Below are 13873 nucleotides of genomic sequence, written 5' to 3' on the forward strand. Positions count from 1 at the left end.
AAACTTGCAAAATCGTTTGATGGAATCATCATTTCTTGTAGGACCAGTCAAGTGGGCTGTATTATGGGATTCAATCGGTGGAAAACTTATATGGATTCAAATCTTATTGGGTAAAAGGGAAATTGGCGATTAGGAAAACTCATTAACCACAAAAAGGATGGAAAACTTGTAACAGTACCATGAATTTGTAATTATAATTTGTAAATAAATAGCATTAGTAGCAAATGTAATGAACTTCACCATTGAACTACCCCTTGAAATCGATCGCTCAGATTGAGTGAATATTAGGATAGAACTCAATGAACTCACTGAGCTCACTTGCTCCACACCGCAGTCCATAAACTAAATGAGTTCCAACTAGCCTTCTGGCGCCAAACCTCAGCAGCCATACGAACTTTGTTGAAGCGACCATTGGGTTTATTCTACGACTGGCGTGAGGTGACAATTGTCGGTGTCGTATAGCGAGGTGACAATTCTCGACTCGAGTGAAGTGACTCGCCGTGTAATTCAAATGGAGAGTCACTTCACTCGAGTCGAGAATTGTCACCTCGCTATACGACGCCGACAATTGTCACCTCACGCCAGTCGTAGAATAAACCCACATGTGACGATCCTCGGACATCGACCTGTCGAGATCATATTGAAGAATCGTTGACCCGGCCTTTCCTATTCATAATCTTCGGGAGGGCAGCGATTTGGAGGATCTATCTTGGGGAAAGGGGATGCTTTCACCCGACGAGTTAGAACGTTGGTGTGCGTGAAAGCGAAGTCTTGACCTTCGCGAAATTAACTTCGTTAGTTTCGCGTAATATCCGGTGACGAAGACCTTCACATCTCGCGCCTTATCTGAGGACCCTCAGACTTAGCTCGTTCACTTCGTTCAGGTTCGCGGAAGAGGCGAGAACGGTCCAACTTTGGTTACCGCGCCGTGGTGTGTTCTTGAAGGTGAACTAAATTAAAGTGTGAAAGTGCTTCGAAGTTTATTAATTTAGATTTTCTTTCGTTTCCCTCGACTAGTTAGTAGTTAGTAGAAAGTGCGTAGTGCGTTTCTTGCGGTTTTGTGCTAGTGTAGACTTGCGGATTAAGCGGTAAGATTTTTGTGCAGAATGATGAAGCGTCAGTGTTCAATACCCGCCATCAACCTTTTTTAAATAGATTTGTGGCACGTTGCGAGCCCGTCGCACCACCCCCATTTTGATAGCGACCGTTTTCGACCCCGCTTTCCTGCTGCGAAGGAAGTCCCGGCGGTACACGTGGCCGGAGAGGGCTGCGTACGTTACTCCCGCGCCCTTGGCAGGGCGCCAAGCAACAAAGCCGGTTTCTATCGGCGAGGTTCTCAGCTCCGACGACGTTACGTCCGAGTGAGAAACAGCGAAGGAAAAAAGTTCCCCGACCGGATTCGATCCGGTGACCACCAGCGTGAGAGGCGAGGACCCTATCCACTAGACCACCGTCAGTGTCGATCGTTGGTGAGACGGCCGTACCCCGTCGTTGAAGACCACAAATCTGCGTGGGATGCGCCGTTGAGAACGGCAGGCAAGATCATCGAGCGAGCGAGCGAGCGAGTCGAGCACCGGAGAGGAGACCGCGTGTAGTACACGTGGTACTAATAGTCCAAGTCAGTAAACCGCAGATGCCCCCACGACAGTAGACAGCGTCCAAACCGTAAGTAGCATGCATGCTTTTTGATTCCCATGCGCATGGTGAGATTTGCCCCTAGCCTTAGCCAAATCAGCTAGTGTGGCCGCTGCAAATAGCCGTACCGTTTGGCCGCGCGTGAGCGCCGGTAGCAGGCTTTAAGTTTTGAATTTGAGTCGCTCATCGAAATGAACACCGCACCGCACAAGAATACCGCACGATATTAGATTTATAGTTAGCTAGCGTAAGAGGGAATGCATAGTAGATAGATAGGCCTATAAGCAAATGAACTCGATGTCGATAAAGAAGAATTGTAAATACAAATGTTGAAATGAAAAGTTGAATTAGTTGAATAAATGGGAGTTTGGGTTACACGATAGATCAACAGTTTTTGAACAGCATTTCGTATGAAAGAAATCTGAAGGGGTAAATGTAGAAGTATTTTCACACTTCGGTCGTTTTTTTTGTAGTCTCTTTTGGAGTATTTTCTGGGAAGGTTGGTCCTGAATCCAACCAAGGATTTTTCTCTCATCGAACGTGGCTTGTTCGAAGTGTTTACTGGTGAAGTCTGCCCGTGATGATACCCCTCGCGACAATTGTCTAGTTACCGGCAGAGTTCGCTTTTTCACACACAAATTTTCTGATTCGCACGACTTCACAGTCGTGAGGCATCTTGTTTCCCTAGGTCAGCCAACTCGTTTCCCGCCCAATAACTTTGGGAAAATCTTTAACCCTCCCCTGAAGGGTCTCAAAAGGTCGGGCAACCTCCAAAAACGGTTAGTGGTCTCCAATCGGAGTGGCGCATAAGCCACTTTAACTTACATCCGGGAAACTCGTAAGGCTGCCGGGTTACAAACTCATCAACAATATCGTTTTGGGTGGGACTCTTCAATGGTAGACTGGGGAAACCACTTTGAGCCAGGATAGGGAATAGGCACACACCACAAATCGAAAGCTCGCTTACCACTTGATGAACATCTTCGGGAGGATGCGTACGGGACACGCACTCCGGGATGGCTTTGCTGGCTCGACGTCGGACGGGGGCTTCATCTGGTGGTTTCTCCGGCCTGGACTTGGAATGGGGTTGATTGGAACCACCAGTCGGGTTGACCGGCGGCATTATCTTCTTCGTCAATCTCTGGTTCGGGACTTCGCTTAATACCGGACGTTTTCCGGTGGGCATCGGGGTTGGCTCTCTCACCGGATGGATTCCGGCTGTCTTCTGGATTGGCATCACTATCGGTGGAATCGTGGTTGAACACCGCAACCACTTGGATATCGGATGGATTCCGGTTGGCACTGGACACGGGTGCTTCGCTGGACACATTTCGCTCATCTTCTGCGGCTTGCTGATTGGAGGGATGCCGGCTGACATCCGAATCGGCTTGAAACTCGCAGGTCTTTCGATGGACGGCAGGGCTAGCTTCGATACCGGAGGGATACCGGTCGGCAGCAGGAACATCAGCACTGGATTCATTTCGATTGGCAACCGAAACGACTTGGGAACCGGAGGAGAAATACCGGTCACATCTGGAGGCTTGGGAATCGGAGGATGGATACCGGTCCCATCTGGAAGCTTCGGAACCGGAGGTAGGATACCGATCTCATCTGGAGGCTTCTCTCGTGCCGGATGGGATCCGACACTAGGCTGGGATCGTTTCAGAACCGAACGAGGTCCGGTCGCACAAGATGACTGCTCACGAATCGGATGGATTCTGGCCACACACTGGAACTTCTTGGCCACCAAATGGAAAACGTTTGCAGCTGGAAATCTCTGGGACACCGGCTGGTATCCGATCACAATGGACGGCTGCTTCATTACCGGAGGGAATCCGGCCACATCCGGGAACACACGTTGGAAAGGCTTCTCTACCGAATTGGATTCGGTCAGGCTGGAAGAATACTTCAATGCCGGAATGGATCCGGCCACACACGGGAATCGCTGCGGCGTTGGATGGAATCCTGCCACCCGGGATGGAATCGCTGGACGGAATCTGGTCCTACAAGGGAATCGTTTCGTGACCAGACACAATCCGATCGCACTCGGGAACTTGACGGGAATTGTGCGGAATCCACCCACACAAGGGAAACGCTGGAGCACCGGACGGGAACCGGTTGCGCACTGGAACGACTGGGAACTTGCTGCTGGATTCTTGGGCACAGGAAGCACGTCAGTTGACATCGATGCCAACCTTGGGCGGTGGATGGAAACCGGGTGGCATTAGGAATGACTTCGGTAACGCTCCACATCCGGGAGCTCTTTGGAATGACGTCAGCTTCGGGTGGGTTCCAACCAGGTTGATTGGAACTGGAATCGGGTTCGTCGCTTCACAGGATGAAATGTTCACGTTGTCGACAAATTGGGTAGACTCATTGCCGACGTGGAATTCCTCTGGAATCGTCTTGGTTGAATTAGCAGGATGCTCTCTCTGCTTGCACGGAGGGATCGTCTCGTCTAGGTAGGCAACGGTTGTCACCTCTTCACACTTCGTTGGCACTTTTCCACGGTGGGTGGAATCTTCTTTTCGATGGGCGGGTTGCCCATTTTTGATGGGCACTTCTTCTCGTTGGGTTGGTACATTTTCTTCACGGAGGCACTTCTGAAGCATTGGAGCAACAGAAGGCGGGACAATCGGCGTGGGTGACGACTTGCACTGGATGACCTCGGCGAGATCACCATCGGAACGGACCAGGGCTGGTCCACACACAGGATGGGCAGAAGCTTGAGCGCTTGGCACTCTCTCTTCACGGGAAAACTTCTGAAGTGGTGGCACATCAGAAGGCGGAACAATCGGCGTGGGTGCCGACTTGCATTGGATGACCTTGGCGTGATCACCCTCGGAACGGACCAGGGCTGGTCCACACACAGGATTCAACTTCTTGGCAAAATCTTCAGCGCTTGGTGGCTGCACGGGTAGGATTGGGTTGATGGCACTCGAACTCAACTTCAACTCGTTGGTTTGGGCTGTGAACAGTTGCTTCTCGGGGAAAAACTCTCTCGGTGACGTGTTTGGCTCCACCATAACGTCTGGAATCGGAACGGCTTGTTCCGTCGTTGGACTCGGGGATCGGCTACGTCAGCGTGGCGCAGTAAAATAGCTGGATGGCGACGCTCGGCTGTGCTGATACCTGTTATCGGTGGTCGGAAAGGATAGCAACAACGTTTCCACCAGTACACAGGCATCAAAATGGAGGTCCTCAAAGCGCTCATAATCTTCGTCAAGCTCTGCATACCTCTCGGCTGGGAATGCAGACAGCAACTCGCCATACACTCTCTGGTACTTCTTGTAATAGCACTGCAGTTCGTTGTCGTATTGTTTCACTCGTGCCAAACTGGGTCGAATTGCACCATCTCTCGCATTTAGTTTCTCCTGGAGCTGCTTCACTCTTGTCACCACGAGGCTACGCTCGGCAAACAGTCTTTCTACTTCTGCCATTTTCGGAACAGGAACACACTCCACACGCGCGCGACTCACTTTCGGGGGTGGAATGATTCGGACTTTTTCACTTTCACTGATCAGTTCGCTAGAGGAATATCGTTTCCTCTCCGCCAATGGAAACCGGGAATATTTTCTCTATACACTTTTGGGTCGAGCTACCGGGGGCAGGAACTACAGCAATCCTCTCGGTAGGAATGCTGATTGCTATCGGCGATAGCAATTGGAAGGGATTTGTCTCAATCGGCTGATTGACGACACACACACGGCTGCGGTTGCAGCTTTCACGGAACTGGATCCTCTATCCGGTTCGATTGGACCAATTGTTGCGGCGTGCAACTGGGACTTTGCTCGGGTGAGCGGGGACGGAAAGATCGGTTGATCATCCGCCAACCTGTTGCCGGGAGCAACAGGGCACAGGACCGATAGCTCGACTGGAGGGGGCACTTAACAACTCTAGCCTTGGAAAAGGCTGTTTGGCTTCCACTGGTGGAGGGAAAGGCGGTTTGGAACTTTACTTAAACTTCTACTATATTGCCTCTTAACTTTACAGAATGGTGGTTGAAATGAAACTGAATGGAATCTTGCGCATGCAAGTTTCTTAAATAGGCTGTAGGTAAACAACAACTTTGCATGCGCAGCGGTGTGGGGACGATGGTGGAAATTTCCACTGCATGCTATGTATTACTGAGCGAACGATGCTCGGGCGGGTGTCTTCACGCAATACATAGCTGGGATGGATGGTTGGTCGGCTTGACTGCGTACAGGTACATATTCGATCATGTCGCTCGGAAGGATGGAAAGGGGAAGCAAAACTAACGACATGGTGCGTGTGTGTAAGTTATTTGGGGTGGTTGTTAGTTTGGTATTGGAGGCCGATATACTCGCGGCGGCTCGAGATTAGTAGGGACAGGGATGTGAGGGACACACATACAAACGGAAACTTCGCGTTGGCGCGAACAATGTTGAAGGTTCACTGTATGGTATTTGTTTTGTTTTAACTGCTATTGTTTTCCTGGAAACTATGATTATACCACTAAGGTCGAACTTTTGCCCCACCTTACTCTATCAGGACTCATTTTTAGGAAAAATTGTCCAACAACTAAGTTATGACCTTACAATTCGTAGTTGCCACTCTGTGATTGATCACAATCAAAGTTGCACAGAGATTTGATAAATGGGGCTTGGGTCTAGCTTACACAGTCGGATCACTGGGATCGGTAAAATTTTACTGGGTTTTTGGACTACCGAAATTGTAATTAAAATGAAAGTAATCGCCACGCGTAATTAAAGGGCCAATATAATATTTTTTTGTTATTTAAATGTAAATAGGGGTGATCGGGGCAATATGGGCCGCCTAAGGAAAACGTCATGGAATGCATAGAAAAACATCAAAAACCCTCGTTTAAATGCAAATGACTTGTACTCTAACATGTTTTCTTCCATGTTATGTCGATGATTATTGTTAAAATCAAGTTGAAAATTATTTTAGTAACGTTTTTAAAAACCATGTTTTTACTCGTGTTCACCAACCATATGGGGCATTATGAGCCACCCAACGGGGCAGTATGAGCCACTTCAATGGTATATTTTTTATTTAAAATCAAATACAGAATAGCTAATAATAAACTGTACAATATTGAAAAGAAAATTTTAGTATCTTTGCTTGAAGTTATTGATTCTAGCAGCTGATTTTTGAGAATTACGTAGGACATAGTAAGCAAACAATGTAATTCTAGTAATAAATTGCGACATTTGGTTTAACCTATTTTCTACCAAAGTGTTCCATTTGTAATGGTGCACCAAGATGACTATGCAGTAAAACAAAAACCAAGTATATTTATGCAATGAATTGTTGTGTTCAAAATATCGTTTTCTAGCTTTAATTTAGGTGACTCATTTTGCCCCGTCCTAATATTATGTTTTCTAATAATTTTGTTTACGAACAAATCTCTAGCTTCGCGTATTATCTGTAGTTTCAATGGATTAGTATAACTTACCAGAATAATAAATATAATTGTCTTAAAAGCTTAATTAAAAACTGCCGAAATTGTAAGCTTTCCATGACAAAGGACAAATTCGAACATTTTTGTGAAGCATCCTTTAGCCGATCATAATGACACTAGACATCAAAACACTGTTTTTGAGGTCAAATCCGGGGTGCCTCATATTGCCCCGTATGTTCGTATTGCCCCTTCTTCTTTCTGGCGTTACGTCCCCACTGGGACAGAGCCTGTTTCTCAGCTCAGTGTTCTTATGAGCTTTTCCACAGTTATTAACTGACAGCTTACTATGCCAATAACCATTTTTGCATGCGTATATCGTGTGGCAGGTACGAAGATACTCTATGCCCTGGGAAGTCGCGAAAATTTCCAACCCGAAAAGATCCTCGACCGGTGGGATTCGAACCCACGTCCCTCAGCTTGGTCAAGCTGAATAGCTGCGCGTTTACCGCTACGGCTATCGGGGCCCCCATCGCCCTTAATATTGAAAGACAACCCCCTGCAAAATTTCAAAGTACTCTGTTCTTCGATTTTTAACATTTTTCTTATTTTTTCGGTAGCCTAAAAACCCGGTTATTTTTAACCGAACATTTTGAGTGTGTACCAATTCCAATGTGCACGAATCGAGAGCTTCAAATTTATAAGTCAATAAAGGCCCCAGCCACGTCCTGACGGTTATCAGGGAAGGGAAGAAATGTTAGTTAACCATTGTTACTAAAGACCCAAGAAACATTTGCATCTCCATAGTTGTAATGGAAATCATTTTGGGTTAGTGGGATAAGGTAAGGATCTGGAAGTCGCCTATGCTGCCGTTCTACGCATATTTGTCCCGCGGTCCATAAGATTTGTATAAAACATGATACAAGTAGGCGTAGAAGGGCAGTATGATTGGTGAGGCGATCCATGATATATTCACACCTAACCGGATTTGCGATATAATTCGATTGCCGCATTGTACATCGAACACTTGCTTGTCACCTACCTCCGCAGGAACAAGCGTCGCGACCAAAGAATCAAGCACTTCTCTCTAACAGCTAAGTTATATTATGACTTCTAAAAAAAGACACATGATGCACCTCAAGGTCCCGGACATTACTGTCCTGCAGTAATCCTTTTCAAATGATGCCATATCACTATTATGCCAACAACAGTTATGCCAAACAGGGTAGTCCTCTTGTGATACTTTTGGCCGTATTCTACAAGTGACTAGCAATTCAATTGCCCATTTATATTTTTTGGATATAGATTTTTCTGTAAAGCATGGACCACATAAATGTTTCTAAATCTAATAATATCATTTTTACTATCCAGGTAACTGTTACTGAAACTCCGGATCACTCTATCATCACAGACAAAATTAAGACGTGCAGTGAAATTGTTTTCAAAGGAATCATGCAATATTGTATGAAAACTCTACAGATCCAGTCCGAAAGCTGTTTGGCTGAATACGACGTTGATGACGAAGATATCTATTGTACAATTTTATACAACGATGAAACTCACACTTTCGAGCAGGTAATATTTAACACTGATTTATCTTAGGGAACGTCCATCAATTATGTCACGCAAAAATTTACTATTTTTGAACTTCTCTTTCCCCTCAATAACTGACATCATATGATATACAGTGAGAGGCAAAATAAAGTGCCCACCTTACCAGTTTTCGAATTTCTCTCATTGATTTGGTTCAAATTAAAGTTAACACACCTAAATCTTTTGTGATATTTTATTTTTGATGTTCTTTTAAAGTTGCACTTACGAAATTTTGATAAAAAAAAGAATTTTACTTAAAGAAAAAGAAAATCAATTTGTATTGAAAAAAAGTAGTGACAAAAATAAGTGCCCACTTCCTTCTTGGCCCCAGAAAAGATGATTTAAGAAAAATAAAAAGCAATTTATAGTTAATGTGTCCTCCTTTGGCCTTAAGGACTTGCTGGAGGCTCTTCGGCATGCTTTTCACCAGGTTTTGTAGGTGTTGTGGATCTAGTTCTTCCCAGGCGCGCTCCAAGGCTTCAAAATAATTATTTTTGTTGGTAACACCAGTTTTTTCAACCCTGGCATCGAGAATCGCCCACAAATTCTCGATGGGGTTGAGGTCTGGGCTTTGTGGAGGCCATTCCAGCGGTTTAATCCGACAAGACCGGAAAAAAGACTTGGTCTTCTTTCCAGTATGCTTCGGGTCGTTGTTCTAGAGAAATATGAATTTCTCTTCAAGGCCCGTCTGGATCAGCGAAACCTCCAGATTTTCCAGCAAGATGTTAATGTAGGAATCTGCCATCATTATTCCGTCGATTTTCACGAGGTTTTCTACTCCACTCCATGAAAAACACCCCCAGACCATCACATTTCCTCCTCCATGCTTCACCGTTCCTTGGATGTGGTGCTCTGCATCACACACGAGCCCGCCGCTCTCGGTTAGACAGCTCGAGCTTCAGGAGCGCCACATCCAAGGAACGGTGACGCATGGAAGTGTGATGTGATGAAATGTGATGGTCTGGGGGTGTTTTTCATGGAGTGGAGTAGGAAGCGTCGTGAAAATCGACGGAATAATGACGGCAGATTCCTACATTAACATCTTGCTGGAAAATCTGGAGGTTTCGCTGATCCAGACGGGCCTTGAAGAGAAATTCATATTTCTCTAGAACAACGACCCGAAGCATACTGGAAAGAAGACCAAGTCTTTCTTCCGGTCTTGTCGGATTAAACCGCTGGAATGGCCTCCACAAAGCCCAGACCTCAACCCCATCGAGAATTTGTGGGCGATTCTCGATGCCAGGGTTGAAAAAACTGGTGTTACCAACAAAAATAATTATTTTGAAGCCTTGGAGCGCGCCTGGGAAGAACTAGATCCACAACACCTACAAAACCTGGTGAAAAGCATGCCGAAGAGCCTCCAGCAAGTCCTTAAGGCCAAAGGAGGACACATTAACTATTAAATTGCTTTTTATTTTTCTTAAATCATCTTTTCTGGGGACAAGAAGGAAGTGGGCACTTATTTTTGTCACTACTTTTTTTTCAATACAAATTGATTTTCTTTTTCTTTAAGTAAAATTCTTTTTTTTATCAAAATTTCGTAAGTGCAACTTTAAAAGAACATCAAAAATAAAATATCACAAAAGATTTAGGTGTGTTAACTTTAATTTGAACCAAATCAATGAGAGAAATTCGAAAACTGGTAAGGTGGGCACTTTATTTTGCCTCTCACTGTAATTATCAATTTTCTTCACAAAACATTGTACGGCTACTATCCTAGCCAAAGCTCATCGTGCGACAAAAAACTCGCTCTTTCTCCCAAACTTCATCCTCTTCCACTCACCCTGTCCATATTTGTTGACAGCAATTTGAACAAACAAAATGGACCAATGCACGAGTTAACTCGATGACGCTTGAGCGGTGCCGTGTTATTGAATTGAGCATGATAACGAGTGAATATAGCACCGCTTAAACGTCGAATTAGTGATCTCTTGCATGAACCTATGCAATAGTTTAGTAATTTGACGTTTGAGCGGTGCCAGGTTTACTAGCTTCCATGATCGCCTAAATAACACGACACCGCTCAAACGTTAACGAGTGAATTCGTGCATTGGTCCATTGGTTCTTAAGGGGCAATGGTGCTCACGAACAGATAGATATACGACATATAATCGGGATTTCTAGTATTTCTTATGGGAATTAGAAACGATTTAAACTTTGTTTGCTAGCATCATCATTGTCAAAAGTTGAAATTTCTAAAATCTATTGTATTGTTACTAAGGCACAGTACTGTAAAACTGTCCCATACTCTACTATATTTCTACTATAATTCATACCAAAAAAAGGTAATAAAAAATATCGTTTGAAAGTTTGTATTTAAATTGAATTGTACTTGCAGTTAATCGAGCGGTTTTGTGTAATATTGAGCTAATAATTGTGGACACGAAGGATCTTTTGCTTTCTTGTATCCGGGTTTGTCGGGGTTGCAAAACTATTGAACACCCAAACAAAGACCATGGATAGGATAATATGGCTGTTGTGCAAGATCGTGGATGTCATCAAAACGCCATTTTAGTGGCGAATTCACTATGGCTCATCACCCACTCAAATAAAAATAAGTACTAATCGTTATTTTATGTCCCTGGGGCGTGGAATGGGTAGTGGCCACAATCGACCAGAGATTGACTGTGAGCAATAATTTGCCACTATTGCAACGGCCAAATCGAATCGACCAAATGTTTTTAAATACAAATTCGAAAGTAGATAACGATCTGTGACTTCGCATGTTTGATAATAAAATAAGATAAACAAAACAAACCATATCCCACATCAAACAATTGTAATTATAGTTTATATATTATGTTAAACGATAGATTTGAATCTATTTCGAAATGTTCAAATTACATAAAATGTTCGTAATTACCACCAGTAGCCGCTCATGTCCCTATTACTGCTCGCTAGTGTAAAAACAAATTGTTCGTATAAAAATGCAATGTTTTATGCACGGATATCGTCTAGTTACATCAACAACTTTCAAATGAAGCCGTTTCACATTATTTTCATTGGTTTAAATAATTCTTCATATTAGAAACACAAGACCCTGTGAGCGGCTATTGGATCAGTAGGTATTTTTGGGGCCTTAGCCGAGTGGTTAGAATCCGCGGCTATAAAGCAAAGCCATGCTGAAGGTGGTCTGGGTTCGATTCCCGGTTGGTTCAGGATCTTTTCGTAATGAAAACTTCCTTGACCTCCTTGGGCATAAAGTATCCTCGTACCTGCCACACGATATACAAATGCGAAAATGGCAACTTTGGCAAAGAAAGCTCTCAGTTAATAACTGTGGAAGTGCTCATTGAACACTAAGCTGGGAAGCAGGCTCTGTTCCAGTGAGGACGCAATGCCATGAAGAAGAAGAAGTAGTTTTGTGTCCAATCAGGGCTGTTCAATGTCATGAATATGACGTGACTTTGACAATTGAATATCTATATAAATAAAAATAGAATGGTGTTTGTATGTCACGAAGTGGCTTGAGAACGGGTAATTGGACTTACATGATTCTTTCACTGTTGAATTCGTCCAGAACGTCGGAGCTTTGTGCTAAGAAAAAGTTTAGGAAAGTCTTCGGTATAGTGTGGAAAACGGGAGAATACTAATCTGTCATTTTCTCAACGGAACATGCATGGCGTTTTTCAAAAGCCTACTTGATGGCAAGACGAAGTTTGCCGGGATCACTAGTTTCTAATATAATCGTTCTCCTTGGAAAAAGTCATCGGAAAATGTTTTTCCCGGTTACCTTTTCCGGATTACTGTCGGTTCACAATATATACCAATGCGATATTCCGCATGGGTGGTGGCCATAAGCAAAATCAAAAATTTTGACATTTAACAGTGATGACGCGTGTAGAGTACCATCAGGCCTAAGTATATTGACAGCTATAGAAGGTATGCTATTCACGACTGTGCATCGGTATTAGTAGATAGTTATGAACTTTTTCCGGATTTGTATGGCATTTGTTATACAGTGCCTTCCCGATTTTGGCAACACCCGCTTTTGTCTACCTCCGATTTTGGCAACACCCGTTTTTGGCAACATTTTCTTCCCGATTTTGGCAACACATTGAAAAATATTTTCAATTGATTATTAAGTACTGAAACCCAATATTGTGAGTTAAAACAAAATGAAAATAAGTCAAAATGAAAATGTTGGGGACCATTGCCCATTATATTTTTTTTTTCTATCTTTATTAACGAGATTTTTAGCCCTGGGCTAGTTCATCTCGGGACCAACGGTTTTACTTCCCTTCCGAACGAAGAAGTCACTGAAATTTTTAGTGACTATCTCGGGGATGGGATTCGATCCCAGGTCCTCGGCGTGAGAGGCGTGTGTTCTAACCACTACACCAGGTCCGTCCCCTACGTACTTATAAGTAAAACGCGCATATTTCAAAGTTATTGTTTAACGTATAGAAGAATTCTCATAAAGCAAGCGAGCTGTATAAATAATTGCTACATTGTTTAAAAGGCATAATAATTTGGTGGAATAGGATGGCAATCGACAGTAAAAAGAAGTCAAGCGTGTGCTAGAATAAGGGCGTAGCACGGTGTGCTGGAACACACATATTATCGAACTTGCATGAACCTCCGATCTTTTTTCACTAAAAGTTAGCCTTAGTAGTCAAAATAAGCTTGCGGCATATTAAAAAATCTTTCATCGGCAAAAATTTGAATAAAGTCGATTTTTGTATTTTTGGCCCTTCCCCATACATGGGTTCATAGGAAAATATTAGATTTACACTAATATGATGACTTGTAATGGCTTAAAGATCAATTTGATATATCTTTAACATCAATGAATTCTTAGATGTTTTAAATAATGCCTCATTTCGTACATACATTCACACAATATGACCAGCCCATGATGTTATGTCGTATTTTATATAATGGAAATTTCACTTTTCACTTCAGAAAAGCTAATACGAACGCTTTGTATTCTTCTTTCTGAATCAAATAAGTAATATTTTACTTATGCGGCATAGTTTTCTAATCAGAATAGGAATTCCCAGAAATGGATACACATGGCAGTATAGGCTGTATTCATGTGCTTATACGCGCAAAAGTCAGTTCACTACAATATGATTAACAGTAAATGGCTTATATAGCCTTAATGTGGTCTCAAGCTCATCGTGATACAAGTTTTGTGCAGTCACTAATCTACTCATATGCAACGCGCATATTATATTTGGGGTTTGAAGAGCCTGATTTTGAATAAAAGAGCTGGATTACTTCGGATCGACATGACATACGTGATGACATACTCCAATT

At 43.5% G+C, this 13873-nt stretch overlaps 1 protein-coding gene across 1 annotated transcript in view; it reads left to right on the top strand.

The window, feature by feature from the left end:
• The window catches only part of LOC5571583 (E3 ubiquitin-protein ligase UBR1), an 84083-nt gene that overhangs the window by 33131 nt on the left and 37079 nt on the right, over positions 1–13873 (top strand). The window contains exon 5 of the mRNA XM_021851835.1: positions 8390–8593. Within this exon, the coding sequence (XP_021707527.1) occupies positions 8390–8593 (204 nt within the window). The remainder of the gene's footprint in view (positions 1–8389; positions 8594–13873) is intronic.

The sequence above is a fragment of the Aedes aegypti genome, chromosome 1 (assembly GCF_002204515.2).
Source record: "Aedes aegypti strain LVP_AGWG chromosome 1, AaegL5.0 Primary Assembly, whole genome shotgun sequence".
In the NCBI taxonomy this organism is placed as follows: domain Eukaryota; kingdom Metazoa; phylum Arthropoda; class Insecta; order Diptera; family Culicidae; genus Aedes; species Aedes aegypti.